The sequence below is a fragment of the Mchenga conophoros genome, linkage group LG10 (assembly GCF_057382185.1).
Source record: "Mchenga conophoros isolate Kocher_MC1m ecotype Shallow Benthic linkage group LG10, M_conophoros_male_GT1.1, whole genome shotgun sequence".
Classification (NCBI taxonomy): Eukaryota; Metazoa; Chordata; class Actinopteri; order Cichliformes; family Cichlidae; genus Mchenga; species Mchenga conophoros.
Genome location: NC_140535.1, coordinates 31,558,584 through 31,582,288, shown reverse-complemented (window position 1 = coordinate 31,582,288; position 23,705 = coordinate 31,558,584). Strand labels below are relative to the sequence as shown.

The 23,705-nt window shown below is 40.2% G+C and overlaps 3 protein-coding genes across 7 annotated transcripts in view; 1 reads left to right on the top strand and 2 right to left on the bottom strand.

Moving 5' to 3' along the window:
• Window positions 1–1,638, bottom strand: part of klf8 (Kruppel like factor 8) — an 89,323-nt gene extending 87,685 nt beyond the window's left edge. The window contains exon 1 of one of the 2 annotated variants that reach the window (XM_085289828.1): window positions 1,556–1,638. The gene's annotated coding sequence lies outside the window, so the exon portion shown is untranslated. Of the gene's footprint in view, window positions 1–1,069; window positions 1,428–1,555 lie in introns of those variants that run through there. The other variant, XM_085289826.1, reaches the window with a different exon arrangement.
• On the top strand, window positions 838–11,372 carry rbm41 (RNA binding motif protein 41). Of its 3 annotated transcripts, none has more exons than XM_085289821.1 (8): window positions 838–929; window positions 5,257–5,373; window positions 6,645–6,846; window positions 7,284–7,488; window positions 8,878–9,395; window positions 9,795–9,845; window positions 9,947–10,094; window positions 11,110–11,372. In XM_085289821.1, the coding sequence occupies exons 1-8, from the start codon at window positions 922–924 to the stop codon at window positions 11,247–11,249; spliced, it is 1,389 nt and encodes a 462-aa protein (XP_085145947.1). In that variant the 5' UTR covers window positions 838–921; the 3' UTR covers window positions 11,250–11,372. The 3 variants fall into 3 exon arrangements, with proteins under 3 accessions (XP_085145947.1, XP_085145946.1, XP_085145948.1); XM_085289820.1 differs by lacking the exon at window positions 838–929 and adding an exon at window positions 2,376–2,487; XM_085289822.1 differs by lacking the exons at window positions 838–929; window positions 9,795–9,845 and adding an exon at window positions 2,383–2,487.
• Window positions 11,373–15,381: 4,009 nt separating this feature from the next.
• On the bottom strand, window positions 15,382–22,189 carry cldn2 (claudin 2). 2 transcript variants are annotated; one of them, XM_085289830.1, is made up of 3 exons: window positions 22,059–22,189; window positions 19,351–19,485; window positions 15,382–17,367 (listed from the first exon to the last, which is right to left on the bottom strand). In XM_085289830.1, exon 3 carries the CDS (start codon window positions 17,320–17,322, stop codon window positions 16,501–16,503), a length of 822 nt encoding a protein of 273 aa, XP_085145956.1. In that variant the 5' UTR covers window positions 17,323–17,367; window positions 19,351–19,485; window positions 22,059–22,189; the 3' UTR covers window positions 15,382–16,500. The 2 variants fall into 2 exon arrangements, with proteins under 2 accessions (XP_085145956.1, XP_085145955.1); XM_085289829.1 differs by having other exon boundaries at window positions 19,351–20,025; window positions 22,059–22,146.
• Window positions 22,190–23,705: the final 1,516 nt, after the last annotated feature.

The window sequence follows — 23,705 nt, the reverse complement described above, 5'->3', positions numbered from 1 at the left end:
CCATGCACCAATGCTGTGCTGCAGCAGCTTATTGCCCACGGATGATGATGAAGAGAAACACCCATGTCACCTTACTGACGTCACCCAGCAAGCTAATTGAGGACACTTAAGCTGGGCGGGGAGGGTGGGGGCGTTAGGAAATGTATCGAGGCTTTGCAGCATTCGGTTTGATAAATGTGACACCGTGCACAGCCAAGATGGAAGGAGGAGAGGCACAGCCAGTTCGGGTGAAAGATGTAGTCATAACCACACCCTCGGTATTAGAGAGGGGTGTGGCAAGTGCGAGGGCGTTATTATGTTTTTCTTTTCTTTTTCTTCAATAGGGATTTTGCACAAAGGAAAAAATGTAGTCTGCATGTCAAGACTGATGAGGATTTGCATATTGAGCGCAAAACGGAGCCAAATAATGCAGAGGAGATGTGCAGTGTGTAATGTGCAGTCTAAGAACCTCAGGCTTTTTAGTAATCCCGGTTTTGCATTAAAAATGTTCTTGCTTGGGGGGGGGGGGTTCTCCGCAAATACCCATAATTTGGGGTTAGGTTAATATCACACATAGGTGCGATACGCTGTCTTTATTAATTCAATTCAATTCAATTCAATCTTTATTGGCAGACTACATGTCCATAAAAACAAGACAAGAAACACACACACACACAACTCCCCCCCCCCTCCCCCCACACACACACACACACAACACAAGGTATACCATTAAATATATATATGTATATAAATAAGTATATAAAGCATTTGTAAAAATATAAAACCATAATATACATAAAACACAATTACTTAAAATAAATCAATAAATACACAAACACAATTCCCACAACTGTAAACATTAAAACGGTGCTAGCAGTTTAGTTTCTGTTGGACTACATTTCCCATGATTCCACACCGGAACTGACAATTCTGCCAGGAAACATGAGGAGGTAAACAAAACTTTCAGTTATCCTTGTTGTATATTACTCATTTCAAACATTTGTGCCACTTGAATCAAACACGTTGGGTTTTAGACCCCGGTCAACGACGCTGTAAGGAAAAAAAATAACAATGTAAATCCGTTACGTACCTTTTACGTCTACCTCAGGATGTTGTCATGGAGATAGCAGCTAAACTCATGTAGCGTTAGCTCATCTGTCAGGCTAGCAGCTTTACAAACTACTTTTACATGTTTATTCAGCACTTCTGTAGATTACTGTTAAGCACGGACCGTCTCCCGTCTCGTGGGAGAGTCTTCCGTTACCTTCGATCTGGATAATGTTAAAAAATCTTTTTAAAAAATAACAGAAATACGTTAGCGTCATCTCCTGCACACCAAAAGCAAGGTGAGGTTGTATTTTGGCTTCCTCTGTAGGTGGGATAGCATTGGGCTTTTTCAGAGCAACCACTCATGTTGTATTCATACAAATGCACCGTGAACAAAAGCACAAATAAAGTATGATTATGTACCTTCTAAATTCAAAAACTGCTAAATATCTAAATAAAAATAAGCAGAATTCTTTGCACTGGAGAAGCATGCCCTACAGAGTTTACTAGTTAACGTAGGCTAATTTACCTGGGGCTGAAATCACGCTGTACAACAGTGCGGGGAAAAAGGTGTGCAACTGCTCCGAGGTCTGTTTTCTGTCGTTTGGTGGGTGTGTCAGGAGGGCTACCCAATGAGGAGTAACCAGGACGGACAGGATTAGGAATGCGTGTGTCACAGAGACAGGTCAGGTTGAGCAGCTTGGAGACATGGCATAGTCTGGACGTGAGCAAAGGAGGGATAGTGGATATAATGGACAAAGGATGATGAAGATGGAGCTTCCTGGCAGGGGGAAAATAAGATGACTACAGAAAGGATTTATGGATGTAGTGAAGGAGGACATGCAGAGGGCCGACGTGACGGAGGAGGAATAGGATTAATAGATGAGATGGAGGCTGTGGTGAAAGTGTTCAAATAGTCCAAAAACCTACCTTCTGGTTCTTTTCCCATTCACATTACCTTACCCTGAACGTGTGTGCGTGTATTCTTCAGGTAATGTGATAGACATAGAGATGTTCACAAGTAGCAGATTTGTGTTACATCAGGGTCGTTCCGTCTCAAATCATCAGATTTTTAGATCATTTTCTGCTCGACCAGCTCCAATTAATTTGACATATATGTTGAGTTCTGTGAAATTTTAGCTTCAGTATTAAATACCTTCATAGATATTTATTTTTAAAGAGGCCTATCCATCCACTTCTTTTTGCACTTTTGCATTTGAGCGTGAATATCTCAAAAACTAAAGCCTGAAATTTTTTCTGGCCTTTCTTACTTAATACAGGATCTGCTTTATGGTGGATCGAAAATACAGTAAGGAGAGGTAACAGGAGCAGCAGTATGTCAGATCATTTAAATGTGTGCAGGAGATGCAGAAGAGAGTGGAAAAACACAAACACCATAGTTTCCATTTAAATAAACATGTATAAATCCATGTTCACCGGGTGCAACATCCAAGCTAACGCGTATGTAAGTCTATACGTTTAATAGATGTCAAAAGGTCACTGTACAAGTAGACTTTGATGTTTCTTCACATCCAGCTGTTGTCTAAGGAGGTTGTAAAGAGAATGGCTGGACTTCTTTAAGTTTTGTGAAAACGTTTCACCTCTAATACAAGAGGCTTCTTCAAACCGTGGAGAGTCCCAGGTATATGAATCCTAGAGAGGGTTGTCCGTCAAGAGGGTTGTTGACCCACTATTAATCGTGTGCCTCATCACATGAGCCAAGGTGATACCACTGTAAAACTTTGCCTCACCCTATTATGTCACTTATTGAGGTCACCAGACGCAACATGTGAGTGGGGGTTGAGATGCCTGGGAAGGAATCTCAAGACTACATCGTAAGTTGTGGAACTGAAGTAGACATCTTCCCAAAACGTAAAGAAGTCCAGTCGCTTTCTTTCCAGGCTCCTTAGACTCCCATGACTTAGAGGAATGAGACATACACCCAGGTGTTGTTGAGATTCTGGCATCTAGAGATAAGGCATTTGTGGGAAGTAGGCAGAGCTGTTTGACAAACTGTTGGCTGTAGTGGGTGTTTTAGGCTACCTGGCTAAGGACGCTTAGTTTTGGGTGAAATAGACATTATAAATGATAGACACAGTGAAGTCAACTCAGACGTGCCTTAAACCTTTATTCTGTTTAATGCGCAACAGAACAAAAGACTTCCAGTCCTGTAGAAGTTAAGAGAAAACTGGCTTGTGCTCTCGTTCTCTTTGACCTCAGTGAACACTTTCCTGATGACCTGATGATTGGCTGAGTCACTAGTTTTGATCAATGTTTAATAGAATAATAAGATCTTTTTGTGAATTTTGGTCTTTCTAAGAGTCAGAAAGGATGAATGTCCAGTATGTGTTCGTAATTTAGTGAGGATGCAGTTTTTCCAAACGCGCCCTTAATCCTCACGCGTGGTCTCAAACACCAAGACGTCGACAGCAAAAACACGCACCTCAAGGCTTCTGAACGAGACTTCACTAACCAATGGGTGATGTCATGTTTGCAACATAAATTGCATGTGGCTGATGCAAGCTATCTCCAGTCTATATTTAAGTCATAATTTTTGCCTGAAACTTCTTGAAGATGTTTTTTTGAGAAAAGAGTCTTATGTGTTATCCAATAATCCAGTACTACATCTTTAAAACAAATTTTATAGAATGAAATCTAATAATGATGCACCAGTGCTCAAATGAGCATCGATGGTAAGGAATATGTGTGCCCATGTTTGTCTCCTAGCTAAAAAATCAAGAAGATGATATGCCAGAGAATTGAACTGGCACTTTTACTCAAAGCAAAACAGTACTTTTTCATTCAAAATTGTAAGATTATTTCTTTAACCTTAAAACAAGTCCCACAGTCCTTCAGTGCTGCAGACAACCCCAGAGTCTGGGACAAGCAGTAGATATGACAGTGTGACCTCCTGCAGGGCATCTACATACATATATCAGTGCATATTGCAAAAACCTACTGCAAGCTTGCGTAATATTCTGTGTTTTGTGAAGATTTATAATTCCAAACTAATTCTGGCACTTGATAAAAGCATTTATAATGTAGGGATAGGCACTCCAAGACAGTATTTACTTTACAATAATTTACCAAGTAAATTGTTTAATGATTTGCTGAAAAAAGCAGGTATTTATTGGTAATAGAGGTAGGGATTTTTCAAAAACACAATGACAAAAAAACATATATGCGTCTGCTGTCGGCCAGATTCTCAATTTAATAAAAAAATACAAATTAGCATCAACAGTCTCTAATGTCCATATAATACAGCCATGTTTATTGAATTCACAAATCTGCAATGGCCTGGTATAATTGCTCATATTAGATCATTTAGATCATTTTTCTAGCAAAAATACCCATTATCGCTAATGTGAGGACTTTCTCTGATTCTCTGTGTTTGTGTCTTCCTTTAGTCCTGTGGGGTTTTCATCTCTTAGCAGTTGTAAGTAGAGCAGGGCGATATGACCAAAAATATTTATCACGACATACATTTGAAAATTTGCGATAACGATATAACTGACGATATAATTGACACTAGACAAATTTATATTTATATCATATTATAAGGGGCACTGTCGATTTTCAGAAAAATCAAAGGATCGATTTTAAGTGTGCCGTATTTTCCAAAAAACACGGTAATAACGACGGCCCGCTAGCATGCTCTACCAAAGATAGTGCTTTGTTGTGTGTCTGACGGACGAAAGCCAAACCAGTTCCACACCACTGAAGTTTTTGCATTTTTACAAACCAATTCTGGTTCATCCGTTTCATTTAACAATCCGCTTTCGCCCTCCTCATTCTCCGTCGCCGCCATGCTTTTTCCGCCATGTGTGTATGAAAACAAAGGCACTGCGCATGCGCGTTTTACCCATATTCTATCGCGATATTTCATTTTCTTATCGTTGCCCAACATTATACCGGTATTACTGTCAACAATGGCCCAGCACCAGTTGTAAGCAGGTGATCTGAGGTCATTTTTCACAATGTTGTTAATTTTATTTTGAGAATTCCGGGAAGCTAAAATAAATACAGATGTTATTACTGTTGTTTGCATCAGATGTGGTTTAGTGATTTCAGGCACTTTTTCTAGAAAGCCGTACTAGTTGACACCTCCAACTTGATTCAGTCTTGTGAACTTAGTTGTGGCCTTTTTAGCCAGTTTTAAAAGGTATATCTCTTTTATATCAGCATCCAGTGAGTCTCTGAACTGCTGTGTGTCTGTGTTAAATTTGTCAGAGTGACCCGGCGACCCTGTGAGGATGGCCCGCTGCTGGAAGAGCAGGAGACCGAGGGCCAGCGGCAGCTGCATGGCCTCTTGCTGCAGCAGCTCCACACTGACGTCGACATTGAACGGTCAGAACAGGAGAAAGCATTATACATGATGTCTGCATAACGTTGAGGCACAGTGCAAAATTTAGAGTCCAGTATGGTGAAATATCACATCATGTACACAAACTTCAATGTTTGTCCCTAATGTCATGTAGATTTTCTTTCAGTTCTGCAGTTATTAAGTGAACTGAGGACAAGTAGTAGATATGACACCTCATCTACATCTACCACACTGTGACCTCCTGCAGTGCATTAGCATCTACACAAATGCTGTATAGCAATATATTCTGCAAAAACAGACACTATGCACTCACTGAAAGGTACCCTCCAAAAATTAAAAAAATAAAGATAAATACAATAACAATAATAATAATAATAATAATAAATGCATAAGATAAATATACATATTCAGACTTTCAAACACATGATCAGATATTCATTCCTGCATACACACGTTAGAAGAACAAGAGCCAAAAATAATCTTTCACCCTTTCAAACCTAAGATTCAGTAGACCTGATGAGCTGTGGAAGTCTGTTTCAAAATTTAGGAGATACAACTTGAAAAGTTTGATCACCTCTTGATTTAAATGGCAAGAAGTTTAAATGCAGTAGTTTAGTGCTTTGTATATGTGTTCCCCACTTTTCAACCTTTGCAATGTTGGAATTGCACTCAGTTTCTTTGTATGTGTTAAATGTTACAATGAATTAAAGATATTCTATTCTAAAGTAAGGGTGTGGAACAGCTGAAGGACCCTGATCACCTGTGAACCCTGTCAATATTGACATAAAATCCATAAATTGTCTTTTAATTCAGCTCAGTTTTAAATCTAATACTGATATCATTTATTGGTCAAACTGAAGTCAGATCTGCTTGATATATATTTAGTTTTGGCGAGCTTGTGGTTTACCTCTCGCTGGATAAAATTCGTGTCACACAGTTATAATATATAAACATTAAAGCGAGAGAATCAGACCTGTTTTTGTGTTACTCAGTGGGAGGACAAAGCCATGCCGTTTCAATTGTACTGAACGCTCTGTGCTTTATAAAAGAAAAATCCCACACTCTTCTTACTGTGAGGTGCTTCGAACAAAAGCGTCAGATGCTGTGTCATGTTATCCTCACTGTCCCACAGAGCAGCACAGCCCTCGGGGCTACAGAAACACACACAGTCTTTTCTCTTTCTAAAACATCTGAAGCCGCCATGTGACCTTTAAACCAGAGTCTCAGATAAGGCTACAGCTGCTTTTCCAGAGCTTAGTTTTGATCTCGTTCTGAAATCATTTTTGTCTAACAGATGTGTAGCCAAGAGGCAGTGCTTCGCCCCAGCGGCGCTTTATCGGCCGTTTGGGGAGCAGGCAGCAGGAGTGAAGAGCCTTTCCCAGTTCCAGGCCCTGCAGGATGGGGAGAAGGAACTGGCCAGCCTGCGGGAGCTGGGCCTGAATGACACCGAGATCCAGCTGTGGCAGAGCAGAGATGCACCAGAGACAGCAGAGAAGGTAAAACATCCCCGGAGGACAGAGAGGCGGCTCCAAACAGCAGAGGCTGGGTTTGTTTTGTGGTGTGGAGTGTTTCCACACCACAAAACATGTTGTGAGTCCATTATACAACTGTGTCAAAGACTTTTCGGAAAAAGTGTCCAAAACCTTTTTTTTTTGGGAAACCTGGGTAAACGAGATAGTAGAGTTTCTCCAACATGATCATGTATTTAAGTTTTCACTGGTTAATGCGTAACTTAAATCTCAGAGACTTTGAGGTTTTTCCTTATGAATTTGTGGGGATCTTTTCACCAATTTCATCTCAGAGTATGCACAATTTTTTTTATTGCATCAATGTAAGAGTTTCTCGAAAGTTTTGAGGGATTATTTTTAGAGAAAAACACTCAAGCAAGGCTAATGCACATGTCCTTTACATGAATGCCTTTCTTCCCACACAGTCCCACGGTGTGTGTGCAGCTCCAGGTGCAAAGGAAGAGCGCCTGCAGGCAATTAAAGACAAAATCGCCGCCCGGATGGAGCTTCTGTCCCGCCCACAACGCTTTGCGTCCAGCCGGCCGCTGTCACGCCGGGAGATGGAGATTGAACAAGCCCTGTTTCATGGGAATGACCGCCTGGGTTTCCTCACAGCGCTCTATCATCGAGGTACAGAGTTGTTGGTGAAAAAGAAGTCACAGGTCAAAACTCAAATATTACACTTTAGAGTCTTGATCGAGAGCATTACAGCAGTTTGAAAGAGTTGCCGGAATAGGGATTGTATGATTTTGACTTTATGGGCCATACATGATACCTTTAACACAGCTTCAGTTCTGTTTTAGAAGTGACTAGTTGTGGTTTCTTTGTGGAACTGATAGTAAGGAAGCTCCAGTGTTGACCTCTCATCTGAGAGGCAACAGCTGCTTTCACTTTGAAAATTATTAAATTATATTTAAAAAGTGAACCCTTCCTTATTTTGAGCCATAAATATACTTTTACAGCAATGAGGTCATTGTTTGTACAAGCTGAAACTTCAGGCGGCTCTAAAGACGTCACTTCAGGCAGTTTTTTCTACTATTAGGTCTATATCATGTAAAAAAAAAAAAAAAAAGCGGATATCCCCAATCTAAACATTTGAAGCACGCAAGCCCCGCCCACATGCTGTTCAAGGGGCAGCCATTCAGGAGAAGAAAGTTTGAAGTAACCATCAAAATTAACCGCTACTGACTTACAACTGTGTACTCCTAGCAGAGAAAAATAGATGAGCATTATCAGCCTTGCTGGCTCTGATTCCTGCTCTGCCATATGGGGTCCCACAAGGCTCAATTTTAGGGCCACTGCTTTTTGCACTTCTTCTTTTTGGATTCATTCTTAGAAAGCGTGGGATCTATTTTCACTGCTATGCTAATGATACTCAGATCTATGTCCTGTTAAAGTGGAAGGATGGCTTTTCAATTAAAATACATCTTGTAGGTCTTGATGACATGAAGTCTGGCTTTTTTGAGGTAAGGAGCTTGGCAAAGATAAAACCTATCCATTCTAGGCAGCATTTGGAGACAGTAACCATTTGAGATCTCGACTGGATTACTTTGGACAAAGCCAGTCTTCCCTCTTATGTCTTCGTTTAGTTAAAAAAGCTGCATCGTGCCTTTTGCTTTACATGTAAATAAAGGTACATAGCACCTGTTCTGGCCTCACACCATTGGTTGTCTGTGCTCTTTAGAGTCAGTTTCAGAGTTCTCGTATTTGTCTTTAAATCCTTAAATGGTCTTTTCTGAGCTGCTTTACCTCTACACTCCTGTCCAAGCTCTCAGGTCATATGACCCGTTGCTCCTACATATACAGAAGTCTAAGCAGGAGTTCAGAGGGGACAGTTACCTAAGTTGTCCATTTTGAAACACATTTATCTTCCCCGTCCTTTGACCCAGCATGAGACAATAATTGTACTTGTTTTTACCGTAGTACGGTATGGTATTTCAAAATGTAAAAGAAATCTGCAGTCATCTCTCATAATTGTGTCATGTCAGGAAAGTGTAACCTGTGTTGTTTCCATCACAGATGAAGATAAGAAGGAGAACCAACAGGGGGCGTCATCCTCTGACCCACTGGACTCTATCTATAGAGAAGTTCTCAGGGAGCAGGAGGTGAAACAAGCTTCACAACACAAATCTGAGGGAGAACCGACAGGAGCGCCACACACAGCTGAATCTGACCAATCACAAAACCAACAGACAGACAGAAATCAATCGAGAGATGCTTCTGACAGTCCGTCAGACCTGCAGGCTGGAAACAGTCGCTCATCCGTCCAGACAGACTCAGTTTCAGACACCTCAAATCAGCAGCATGTTGAAAACAAACCAGAGCATCTGCGACTGGCTCCTCCGAGACAGATTAATATAAGCCAGCCAATCAGCAGCTTGTGCGGAACAGCAAAGGTGGGGCCAAGCAGACCACTGACTGTGACGGGGGAGATTGTGACAATTACAGATGAAGAAATCCTAAAGAACCGGGAATCAGAAGAAGGGATCCGGAGCATTCCAAGGTTCCGAAACTACCAGCCGGGGAAACCCTCCAAGGTCTCAGCAGCTACCTTTGTAAACCTCACACTTTCACGATGATCCTGAAAGATCAGTTCCTTTATCTTTAGGGCAGCTGTGGCACCAAATGATTATTTCCACAGTTTCTGCTCTCAGCACTTCCCAGATTGTTGTTTCTATCTAACATAAAGGCATTACATCATCTGAAAGTGTGCACATCCACCTCTGCGTGTGGTGTATTTATTCCCTGTTCCCCATAAGGATAACATTAAAGGCACAGTGAAACTGTATGTTGGCTGCACAGTAGCGCTGCTAAAATGACACATTAAAATGGAACAAATCATCTCACAGCAATTAACAACCTTTAAGATGTGCAGGTTGAGAGGCACTCACTTGTAAATTGAGCTTGATGATAATTGTTGTATACTGTAATTATAGTTTCCTGCGAGCACATCCAAGCTGCAGCTGGAAACAGAGGGCCACATCCTGGTATCATCAGATATACTTTCAACACGACACAGTGCGACAGTCAAGAGATGGGCGCTACAGAACATGACCAGCTTCACTGTGCTTTCTCTCTCTTTGTGTAGGTCCTGTGTGTGAAGAACCTGAGCCCACAGGCGTCAGTGGCCCAGCTGGTGGCGCTGTTCTCCAGATTTGAGAGGATGGACAGGCCCCCGGTGCTTTACCGGGTGCTGACTGGGAGGATGAAGGGTCAGGCTTTCATCACTCTGCCAGGTGAGAAAGATAAGAGGTGAGAGTTGGGTGGTCTGAGGGCAAAATTATCTGCAATACAGCTAGGTGTGCAGCAGGGGGCGTTCAAGGAGATAGTACTCAATGAACGGGACAGCTAAAGTAATTCTTTACACTAGTTTCTACACAAAAAAAACTACATGTTGTTTCAGTTTTTGCAAGTGTAGCATCGCAAATGAGTCTGCGCCCAAAATGCTGACATTCTGCTAAAGCATGATTGGTCCAGCTGGTTTTTACCAAAAAATCCAATTTGTTGATGGGACCACCTCAATGGCTGAAAGAGGGGCATGTTAAACAGCATGTTAACAAGTATGCTTACAGCCTATGGATGGACTTTCTCCACTCCACTGAAGGGGAATGGGGGTTTTTATGACTCGTCCACCTGGATATTAGAGTTAGGGGCATGGCTGCTTTGTCTGTGAGGCGTTAGAGCGTGTTATTGTTTGTTGGGCCTCCCCTTATGCTTACTAAAGAAACCTCTTTTATTCTCACTATGGATGGCACCTGGCACAAACAGTAACTAGGCGTTCGAGGCATAGTTAAACCACAACAGAAACCTCCCTGTGTGTAAAAGAGCAGGTGGTTGTGTAGTGGTTGAAGGGGATTGGTATCAGGAGGCTCCTGCTCCAAATTCTCTGCTGCTACTGGTGGCTTCATGCCTGAAATCAAAATGGCGGAAGCCACGAAAGCAGCTCGTGGTGCTATGGCGTGCCTAGGCTTAACAGAAAAGTCTTTTACTACAATCAACATCAATCCATGCACATTCTGTCTAGAAAAAACAAAAACATGATAAATTGATGAAAATTGGCCACAAGAAAACCTTACAGAGATTCAAAACACATACATTACATTTGTTCTGCAGCTCCACGGGGGTCCTTTCATTCCAGACTCTCCCCTCATGAAACCGGAAATCCAGAGAGTGGGAGTTGTTATTTTCCTTATTTAGTTTTTTGGTTCTTTCCTTGGGGTGTTACTTGGCATGTTTCTTTTTCTTTGGCAGATGCTGAAACGGCCCAGAATGCCTTGCAGTTAGTCCACAGATACCGGTTGCTTGGGAAACCTTTGGTGGTCGAATTTGGCCGTGAACGACAGGAAGAGGAGAAACAGAAGGAGAAGGAAGGGCAGGAGGAGAAGAAATAAATAAACAGAAGAAAAATGTTTTTTATGTAAATTAGACTGTTGTGAATGGCTGAAACTAATGTCACAGTGTACTTATTTTTTGTGGATATAAAGTTGGATTCGTTGGCTTATTATTATTATCAGCAGCGCCTGTGTGTCATTTATTTTGATAATTAACATATTTAAATGATCCAGAATCTTAAAGCATCCAGTAACACAAATCTGTTTCTCGGGAAAAGCTTTTTGTTTTTCGAGTCAGCTCAAGCATCTGATTCATGTCACACGAAGAGACTTCACATGAACTTGTTTCATATATAAAAACGCCCTTCATCATTTCACATCATTACTGTATCTACTTTAGAGTTTATCAAATGTTCTCTTTCTAGATTATTTAAAGCAATAATTATTTTATGACTTGTAGCAAGATTTTTTTGAAATGTCTTTTTTTGTTGTGAAACTAACTGAGCAAGCAGTCCTAGTCGATGCACACAATCCACAGTTTTCAGCTTATATACATTTTCTTACAGCTGCTTTATTTTCCACTGCAGTTTAACACGCAGGGCTTCTGTGAAGGTTTCATTAGTGGTTTAGGTGTGAGTTTACTGCTATTCCATATGTGGGCACTAGATGGAGCCATTCGGTCATTAAGGTTAAGAGAAGTTGACTGGATATGAAGTAGCAGCTTTTTGAGAGACTAAAAACTAAAATCAAGGTTGAAAAAAAAACATTTTTTGTTAACTTAAATAAAAGTAAAAGCTAGACTTTAGAAATTATTTTATGAAACTAACAAAAATAAAAGAAATAAGCAGGAAACAATAGTTTTACTCTCTGTCACAGCCAGCATGTGGTATGTTTACTTTGGGGTGCTATATTGGACACTTTTTTGCACTCTTCTGAACATCTAAAAGCATTCCCCTGACAGATAATAAAAAAGGAAACTAATTTAAACTAAACATTTTTTTTTGTTCTTGTTCTCATCTTGTTAGTGTGCAGCAGCTCTAAGCTGCACTTCCTTTGCTGTTAAGCCAAAAGTAAGTTTGCAGGCACTCCTATGGAGTAAAACATTTCACTTTTTAAGACCAAATTACTGTAAGTTCTAATAGTTTGAATTCAATGATATTTTAATTTCATATAAGTACAATAAAATATAAACAACAGAAAGTACATTATGTGGAGGGGTACTTCATATTAAACTCCAGTTAACCTGATGATTTATGTCACATTACAAATATAAGATTCACTTTTGGTAGCTGAATGAACCCAATCAATCCTTTTTTTGTTTCTCTTAGTAAACCGACACATTATGATTATGTTCTTTCTCATGCTGTATTGGTCGGTCAGCTGGTATCTTCAGTATATTTATTTGGTTACTGTAGAGCACTGTTGAGTAATTCCATTTTTTTTTTTTTTGGCCTGTCCCGTTTGGCTCTTTTGCCATCAGAATTGTTGTCTAAAGGCAAAGAAAGATGCCCAACGGATTTACTTTACCAAACTGACCATCCCAGCCTTGCCGTAATGGTCCATTTGATTCACCTTTTATTGTTTATTTTATTTTCACTTACTGAATACGGGACAGACTTGACTGGGGGAAAGAAGGGGAGAAAGAAAGAGGGAAAGAGAAACAGCTGAGAAGAGGGACGGGGGAGAAGGGCAAAGACAAAAACCAACAGAATGAGCAGAAAAAAAGAAAAAAAAAGAAAAAAAATGCATATATCAATCACCTGGATCACCTGCTGAGAAAGAAAAAAGAAAACAAGCAGAAGAGAACAAGAGTAATAGAATAAACAACATCACAATGATATATGGGAATATGACAGTAAATACTAAATATTAAACATTATTGTGCAGCACATAAGATCAACAGAACACAGTGTGCTTTGAGGTAGGAGCCAAAAAGGGTGTAGTTTGTGGGTGTGATCACCCGTGTGTACACCTGTGAGCATGGACGCGCTTGTTTTTAAAAGGTTCCTTCATGTAACGATCTGCTAGAGGGTGTGGGGGGGCCACAGCCCCGTCCTCCAGGGCATGAAGCCTGTTGAGTAATTCCTTAGTTCTTGGATCATAAAATGTTCTCTGCGTGAGAGTCAATGAGCTCTCGCAGCAGTTAATTGCTCTCTCAGACCCAGCGTTAGTCCAGGTTCATACTGATAGAACGGTGTATGTATCATCTCCCCTGTGGAAATGTCTACAACCTTTATTCACAGCAGGTGTCTCTGAGTAACAGCAGTAACAGAGACAGACCTCATTCACAAGGTGTTTACATTCCCATAAGAGCTGCGTGCACCTCTGTGACACGGGTGCTCAGGAGGGTTCAAAGTGTGTTTTGAGTTTGTGTTTGTCTTTCACACAGCCTTGGTGTGCGTGCTCTCTGTCTACTTATCTACGGCGTTCTCTTGCTCAAATATGTTTGGGGTCAGGGGATTGTGGTGTGCAGGATTTTAGGTTAAAACTTGAAATGAACAGAAATCCTCACTGGTGCCCCCACAGTGTGCATGTCTGTTCAGTATCACTTGCACTGTAATGTAGACTTGCAATAATGTATATAGCTTTAAGAGTCCTTGTACATCTAATAATTTTATGCATAAACAGAAGTTACAAATACGCTGATATATGTTGTGTGTAATTAATATTTTGGATTCATTCTAGTTGACATTAAAGCTGACTTTGGCTAAAAGGGCAGAAAGACTAGTTTGAGGCAACTTTTCACGCCTCAGATCTCAGAGCCTTTATCGCATTTTGGTGGATGCAAACTGACCCAGTGAGCGGTCTCACAATGCAGCTATTAGTCAAACTCAAACTGCTTATTGATCGGACTAAAGTGAGGGTTTTGTTTGTTTAGGTCTGTTTGTGTTGGATTTCTGTTTGCCCTCGGTTCAGGGCTGCAATCTTTTTCCCGTTCAGAAAATGGGAAACAGCAGCCTAAACGCAAACAACACTGGCAGTCTTTAAATATTAACTGCTGCAATTTAAAAGGCCATTCAAGTGTCAGATAGTCTGCTTTATTTCTAATGGTTATGTCACACCTATTTGTCAGCTTCAGAGTAATTATTTAAGAAAAGTTACATCTCTAAATGCTTTCTTTAAAGCAGTTCATGGAAGTCACACTGTTTATTCATCAAACACTGGCACAGGCTGACTCACTGCTGTGGACACCTGATGCATCAGAGCCATTATTGATTAACCTGTGCTTTTCCTTTCGGTCAATACGTTTGCTTCTGTCTACGGTCCCTGCAAAACCACTTTGAAAGCACATCAGATCTCAATGGGGGAAAAAATCATGCTGGATATCTTTACTGGTATGGACTGGGTAGTGTGTTTGGAACAAATGGATGCTATGTGGTTGAGTTTATGTTAGGCGAGCACATGGGTCACTCAGTGACCCCGAGACCATCACTGACCCACCACCAAACCAGTCATGCTGGATTATATTACAGGCAGCATAATGTTCTCCACAGCCTTTCTAAACCCTTTCCCGTGTGTCGCATGTCCTCCCAAGTACAGGTTGCCACAATTTCACATTGCCAGGCACAGGGCCCACTAGAGGATGTTGAGCCCTCAGGCCACCCTCACAAAGTTTCTGATTGTTTGGTCAGACATTCACACCAGTGGCCTGCCAGAGGTCATTTTGTAGCTCTCCTAGAGTAACTACCTGTCTCCCAGAATCTCCTCCATGCTCTTGAGACTGCACTGGGAGACACAGCAAACCTGGCAATGAAGCATATTGGTGTGTCATCCTGGAGGAGTTGGACTGCATGTGCAACATCAGTGACACTGACTCTATCCAAATGCAAATCTAGTGAAAAAATGCAGTCCGTAAACATGAGGAAGGGAAAAAATGTCACCGGCCTCCACCTGTTGTCTCATTGTTGCCCCTCTAGTGCACCTGTTGTTAATTTCATTAACACCAAAGCGGCTGAAACTGATTAACACCCAGTCTGCAACTTAAACGACCAGATTAATATCGCAGAGGTTTAAGACTCGATGGTAAACTCGGATTAAAACGTGTTCCTTTAATATTTTTTTAGCAGCGTATACTAGTTTAACCCGTGCTTTTCATTTAGGTCAGTACATTTGCTTCTGTCTTTAGTATCTGCAAAACCATTCTGAGGGAAAAAGCAGTGTAGGAGGAAAGAAAAGCTCTGCAAAAGGCATGTAGGAAAAGTTTACATTTATTTCCAAATACAAAAGAGTACAATGCAGAAAAGGATGCTTGTGGTCATTTAAAAATGGTGTCATCACAGAGTTTGTCCAGCGAAAAACTCCAACTTCATTGTGTCGTCGTCAACGTACACATAGACTGTATATAAAGGATGAATGCAGCCATCGTGCTGTCACCCATTGGTTTGCAAAGTCCAGTTTTTAAAGCTTTGAGATGATGAATTTCAAAGTGCTGTGAAGACTTCCTAACTTGAAGCGTACACTGATTTATTGCTCTTTTGAATTGTATTCAGTGAGACTCATAAGGTCATCAGTAAAGTCTTTGCTAAGGGAATCATATAGGGGGACTTCTATACAAGCTTAATTTGCCCCTTGTTGGTCGTTACAAAGGATTCAGATTAAAGACGTTAATATCATGATTTTCCCTTTTCAAATTTAACAAATATTCTTTATATTTTGCATGACTGGAAATCTCATTGTGATACACTGATATTAATGTACAAGGCACTTGTAATTCTTTGAAAATGCATTCAAATTTTCAAATAGGATGGAAATTAATACAATTTATAGTTATAGTTGACATTTTGCAGGCACAGTCCAACATCGGTTTCAGGTAATACAGTACTGTGAGAAGTATTCTTTCTGATTTAGATTAGAAACATCCATTTTGGCTGCTATGTAGAAAACTTTTAGTTAGATTTTTGCACATGCAGCAAAAGCTAGGCATCTATGTAGCTAATGAGAACACGTTCACGTAATGAAAACCATTCATAAACTGTTTTTATTGACAATGTCTTCATGTATTTTTCCTACATTTTTGTCTACTTTGTTTATATTTCACAAGGATAGTAAAAGACTGATAATAAAGATAAAAAAGTGACAATTTTCTATCAATGCAAACGTGTGAAAACTATAGACAACAGGTCAAACAAGTACAGAAACACAACTTTAATAGTTCTGCTGTGTAATTTTGTTGAAATTTCACAATTGCTTCTCAAAAAAATCCAGCAAACACTGACAATGTGCATTCATTTAGATACACTATAAGAATACATTTATTAAACTTAAGCTGTGAGGCAATTACAGTTAAAGGTGTAATGGACAGGTGGACCCCTCAGACATATCCTGTGATGTCATATCCTGCTGCAGTGGGCTTCCTAGCTCGTTGGGCTCCATGCGTACCCGACTCTGAACTGCCACTTGCACTACGAATTAGTGTCTGCCCCCTGCTGGGGGTATTGACACCCCCCACCTGCAGGGTGGGGTTGCGGTAGGTCTGTGAGGTTGTTCGTACACCTGTGCTCGATATGCCGCCTCCTACTGGGTACGGATATCCGCCTCCGTGGCGTCTCCCACGGCCGCCTTCCTGCTCTTCACAACATGACACACATAGCATCCCCCCACCCAGCATGGAAATGAGTGCAGAGGCCAGCCCAGTGTATAGGCACTCTCCGAGTTCATACTTCATGCTTTGAGGTACATTTGGAAGGTAGAAGGTCTTAACCACCTCGTGTGTGGTCCACGCCACGGGTACGAGAGCCAGAAAGCCTGCAAAGACAAATAACACCCCACCTGCACCGGCGACACGACTCTTAACCCCACCAGAGCTCTCCAAGCAAAGCGTGCACTGCATTCCCAGAGTTGCCATAGCAATTGCAAGGATAGACAACACTATGGAGATGACCATGAGGGCACGAGCAGCCTGCAGGTCCGAAGGCAAAGCCAGCATTGAGTTGTAGGTCTCACATTGGAAGGCCCCCGTGCTCTGATAGACGCACTCCATCCACAGGCCCCGCATGTTATCCACAGCTGTGACAATATTGGAACCAACGTGTGCAGAAATCTGCCAGTATGGAAGTACTGTGGCCACCAGGGTCCCCAGCATCCCCAGTAAGCCCAGGAAGAAGCCCATCAGCTCCAGAGCTGCTGATGCCATAGCCGTAACTGTGATCACCCAGAAGCAACCAGAAGAGACGAGCTCCTGCAAAACCCACAGAAATATTTTATTAAATACTATAAATAAACAAATACTAAATAATAATTTTGTCATAACTGCAAAAACCCCAAGGCAACCAGTTAAACTAAATTATATAAAATTCTCATTAATTAGCTGAAAAATATTGGTTAAAGAAATGTAATTACAATAGCTGTAATTTGGTCACATTACTATACAAAATATAGTAAATATTTTTGTTATATGTGCTTTTTTTAAATGGAGATTTATTGCCTAAAAACATCAGGTTGTAATATTAAAAAAACAGGCTTTAGTTTTGTTAGCTTGCTAAGTATGCTAATAGAGAAAAGTTGTAAAATACTAGATGATATAACATTCATGATGATTTTACAGAGTAAGATTCATATTTTAGATAATACTTTAAAACGTTATTGCTTTTTTTCTTTAATTTTAGAATTAGTTTTAGCTTTAGCATTGTCAGGTAGCAAGCTAACCAGTTATACTAGCTAATTAAAAGTAGCCTAAATCAAAGAGGGTTTTGTTTTTAGTTCTTCATTTCTCACATTTTGTTAATGTCATTTAGTTCAAGTGTTGTGTGCAGAGTAGCTTGGATTTTCAGTTACAGTTTATTGTAACTTGAATGTTTTAAGTTTAATGCTAACCTTGTAATCACAGGAGAGGAAGCTAAGCAGCATTCAGATGAACATCATTACATTTCATTTCTCATACACTCACCGGCCATGCACACTTATGTACACTTTGTTAGTTCTGGGTTTGATTCAAGGTGCTGGAAACAGTGCTTAGAGATTCTGATCCATGCTAACATTTTAACTTTGTGCTTTTTTACTTTCAGCTGATTGGTTGGCTGCACATCTATGATGCAAATCTTTGATGTGCACCATATCCCAAAAGGTGTTCTAGTGGATTGAGATCTGATGACTGTGGAGGTTCAAGAAGCCAGTTTGGGATCATTCAAGCTTTGTGACCTGGTGCGATATCAAGCTGGAAGCAGCCATTAGTAGACTGTGGTCACGAAGGCATGGACACAGTCAGCGATACTCAGGTAAACTGTGGTGTTTCTGCGCTGCTCTGTTGATACTAAGGGGTATAAAATACGGGGAACAGGGGCACATTTACTTCTATACAGTGCCCTGTCTTCTTTTAACAAGTCTGGACTTTCGGGAGAGGGATGTTGTCACTCTGAGGTATGAAAAGCCTTCACTGATACAGGTGTCATCTGAATGGCAACATGTATTGAACTTTGCATAGAACCAAGCTACCAACTCCAGAGGTAGTAAAGCACGTACCATTTTTCCTGTTTAGTCCAGAGGACATGGCATCCATGTTTTACAAAAAGAACCACAGAACAGATTTACAGTTTGCCTCTGTCCTCCTTTAATGAGCTCTGACTCAAAGAAATCATCGGCCATTCTGGATCATGTTCACATACAGATTTCTTATTCTGTCCTATTTGGTCCAGTTTGTGTTTAGTGAATGACTAAAGGTTCAGTTCAAGTATTATCTGTGTAATCTACCGCTGACACAGTGGCAGGTGACACTGGCTGTTTGAACAATATTCCCACCAGAGAAATCAAAGTAATTTTAGTTCATACAGTTCACACCACTAAAACCAATGCACAGTAACCCACCAAAAAGCAAATCAGCGTTCTTTAAGTGTAAAGAAATTCAAGTATTCATTGAAAATCTTTAAATTTACTGACAAACTTTGCTCTGTTCCCTTATTTGGACAGGGTCACCACAGTGGGTAGCTCCACATGTGAGATTTGACAGATGCCCTTCCCAAAGGCAACTATGTCCTGTAAAAAATAATGTGAAACGGATACTTAAATCCTTAATTGGCATCTAAGCCACATTTATAATAGCTAAATTCTTCATTCACTGTCAAAGTCAATTTTTGTGAGGTGTTACATTGATTCAGTTTTGCAGTCCACACATCCTTCCTCCTGAATAAACAGTGACAACACACACAGCTCACTTCCATGCATTTACCTGAGAGTGCTGCAGGTTATAGAACAGCCAGGCGCTGAACTAGTCGAAGATTTTTTCCTTTGCTGCAGGGTGTGAAGTTGCAGCTGGAGCGGAGGATGAGGAGGTAGAGGATGAAGACAGAGCAGAGCCTGCAGCCTGCACAGATTAGATTCACCACTGGTATTTCTGTTGAACCTGCTCCTGCTTCTCCAGTAGAGAAAATGTTGCCTTTTTCTTGCTGTATCAGACTCTGACTGCTTCCTCAGACCTTGACATAGTCACAGCTGCTGTACTTTTAAAATGCCACTTACTCTGCTGCTGCTTAGATTAGACCGAGGGAGCCAAGAAGGGGAAAAAAACACTTCTTTCAGAAATGAGAGAAGAAGAAATACAGTCCTCTGGACTGCCTGTTGCAGGGTATCCACTTTAAAACAACAACAGAGAAGGATAAGAAACGCCAGTGTTCCTGAACATTGTGTCTCTATCACCGTCTCATCTGTGTCGCGTGTTTGCGTAACTCTGTCCCTCATCCAGACCTTCACCTACTGTCATGTATACACACTGACATCTGTGTGACACACATATCCCGGTTGGTCAGACAGCTTAATCATTCTCTCATCTGTCATTTCTCCAAAACAGACCTTTGGTATGTTGGCGGCAACAGGCTGACCCAAAAACTAAAGGTACTGTGGACCCCTGTGTGTGTGAGAGAGAAACAGTTTCAGGAGTTTCATTAGCTTTTTGTAAGTGAAATTAACGAAACGTGTAATCATCAAGAAAAGCGCCTAAATCAGTCATCCTTTTATGGAACTGGAAAAAACATCCAGCTCACTCTGCAGAAATTTCAAGAAAGAAATGCTTGTGAGCACTTCTTTGCATTTTTAATTAAAATGAGCAATGAAATAAAACACCCTCAGGTGATAAACGTTACAAAAGGACGATGTAAAAAAAGCATATTTTTTATTAATTTTATTTAATTTCATATTTTGCAAGTGTGGGGTTCCCAGCAGAAATCGTTTTAGTTTCATATTAATCTGCTCAATTTACTCAGGGTTGTTTTTTTTATGCAGAGACATGTTTTGACCTCTTATATTACAGCTACAGGGCAAATGTCCTTCTCAGGAATTCTAATTTCGACTTCGTTTGCCTAAGTTGGGTTCTCTTTCTACTTTTAATACTTGTTGTTTATGTTTTAGAAATATCATGAAGACTTTCCTCATATTTTTTTGACTGAAAATTTTTTTTTTTACAAAAATGAGACACAAATGATCAGTTTCAAAATTATCTAATGTTTATATATTTAGTCCAGAGGCTTAAAACAATCATAATATGAAAACCTGATCAAGAAAAAAAAAACTACTTCCAGTAAGAGGTAAATCAATGATTATATATCCAGTGTGCTACCCAGTGTTACATGCCAACATGTTATAACTGAGCAATAAACAAAGAAGTAATGCTGGTTGCATACAGTCACAAACCTTTTGGCGTTTTATGTTCAGGCAAGGTAGCCAAAAAGTCAACCAACCAGCTTGTCTCATTAAAGCAACTTATTTCTTTACATTTAAAATAGTTTTGCCCAATTTTATATTAGATATTAGCTGAATTTAGTGGTGCTAATGTTTTGAAATATTGTTGTAATTTATGTGATTTTATTATATAATATGATTATATGTTGCCTAAAGCAACAAGAATGTGTTATACCTAGTTAGCTAGCTATAGCTATGATTAGGGGATATGCTAAGCTAGGCTAAGCTAAGCTAAACTAAGCTAAGTTAAGCTAAACTAAGCTAAGATAGCCAAGAGCATATAAGAAATAACTCAACAAGGTCAAATGTACACAAAAGAAAAGAATAAAGATAAAATAGATACAAAAAATTTGAAAAATCTAATATAGGAACTCAACAAGTTGAAATAAAAAAATATTATAAAATGCTATGTTACAAAAAATGCTATGTAAAGTAGTAAGTTTTACACAGAGAAAAAATGATTTATAAATAGAGTAAATTTAATGTAAAACAATTTTGCTAACTAAAGGTAATTTTGTAAATAAATAAATATGTTTTTAGAGGCAGCTAATGACTTCCTCCAAGCTGTCATTTTATCTTTAGCTGCCTTTATATTAAATAGGAGGTGTATATATAACACAAAATTTGTAAAGCATGAACATCAGACACAAAACCAGCAAATTTCCCAAATGAATTAATTCTGCAGTTCTGTTTTAAAGTTCAGGCGTTATCATCTTATACTTTATTTATGTTTAAATGCAAATTTTAATGAATCAGAAAACATTTTCATGGCATCTCCCACCATCCACACTCAAACCTGCCATACAGTGGCGTAATTTCCAGGGGGGTCAGGGGGGTTATGATCCCCCCAATAATCAGACACAACCAATATAACACCCCCCCCAATAAAATTATGAATTATCTTGCATAAATAGGCTGTTGATTTTCTTTGCTCATTTCAGGTATTACCAGCAAAATAGTTGCATGTATAATCATCTGGGAATTTACCCAGATATATTTATTTATTTAGACAGAGATCTCGATCCCCCCAATGTTCAGCACAAAGTTACGCTGATGCTGCCATAATATATTACTTCTGGGTGAGGCTGACACCAGACTTGGCCGGCTTCTGCCTATCATCATTTATCAAATGTTTTCAGGCTTGCCAGTCTGAAGGCTGTTGATGCACAGAGGCAGAAAATTACAAAAGCAAATGATACCTACCATGGTTACCATGGAGGTGGATCTACTGCTGATAGACGAGAGGGATGGTCCTTCCTTGTTGGTCAGTGCCGTGTAAGCTGTTGACACGCACCATAAGAGTGTGCATGAGCAGTCATTACAGTCAGCTGGTTTGTCGAAGTTGAGCCCTCAGTTTCTAATCCTTCCAGTCGGCCCTCACATGGCAGCGGCATCATAATGAGATTAGAGCATAATCCAGTCACTTCCCCTCCAAAGCAGGCTGAGGGGGCAACGTCCACACACTCAGAAACACTGAGCCATTATTACAAAGCACAGAAAGGCATTATCTGGGCACACTGCATATTAATGTGGCAGCTCAGGTCAGCCTGTGACCCTTTGTTATACTCTTGTGACTCTGACTGGTGCATACTTTCTGTGAATTAATGAAAAGAGCCAAAGAATATGAAACTGTTCCTATCACAACTTTATAAATCACTCCATAACAGTATGCAAATGTATGCACAATATGATAGGCCCTCTTTTATTTATTCTGTCTTTAAGAAATAAAATATTCTGCCACTACTGTGCATTTCTGCTCACTTTTATCTACCTGCTACACTCGACAGCACCTACTTAATGAAAAACACTTCTGACTGTCTGGATGATTTAAAATCCTGAATGGATTTCCTTCAACTAAATCATAGCACAGCTGAGGTAACTGTATTTAGTCCCCCTCTACCTCTCTCGATATCTTAAAAGAATGCACTTGGTTAGTGTATTTCTTTCAGCTTAATAACATTTTTAATAAATGTTCTTACTCCTCGTCTATTTGCTGTCATGCTGATGCCTTTTCTATGTTTGGCGGATATCATGATTTGCATTTTTTCATAGTCCTTTGCGGCCTATTCTATTAATATTATTATGTAGATGGCTTGTATACCTCACTGTGCTATATAAATATAATGAACTGACACCACTAATCTGGGAAATGCTTAAGCTTTGACTCGACTATATGAGCAATAGTATGCGGACAGCTACACATCATACCCATAAGTAGCTGCTGAACACGTCATTTGAACTCTCAGTGTTAATCTTCTGTTATAATAACCTAAACAACTCTGGGAAGGTATTTTAGAGCCCGGCTATGGGGATTTGCTCCCATTCTCCTCAGGCACATTAGTGAACCTATTGATGCTGTAATAAGGCTCACAGTTTATCCAAGAAATGTCAGATGGGGTTGAGTGAGTCAGGTCTCAGTGGTTTGAAGTGCTGAAGAACAAATCAAGTCTCGCATCTCAGCAGCACAAGTTTCAGCAGTAAAATTAAGGAAGCCCTTTAGAGCATTATCTCAGTATCTTTGACTCACAGGTTGTTGAAGGGCTTCCCATGATGCAATGAACAATTTCTCTCTTATCTTTCCCCTCAGCCCCCAAACCTGTGGCAGCAGATTGCTAACCCTGTCTGAGTTTGCTTCTGCTGGAGGTTTCTTCCTGTTTGAAGTGAGTTCTTCCTTCCCACAGTCGCCAAGTGCTTGCTCACAGTGTTATGGAGTCTTTTCCTCGTATTGAAAAGCAGTTGCTGACGCCGCTGTTGTTGTGAGCTGGTGCTGTGAGCTGGTGCTGTGTAAATAAACAGCCTATAAAAACATCTGAGAAGAAATTCATCTGAATGAATTTAATTGTTTTTAAA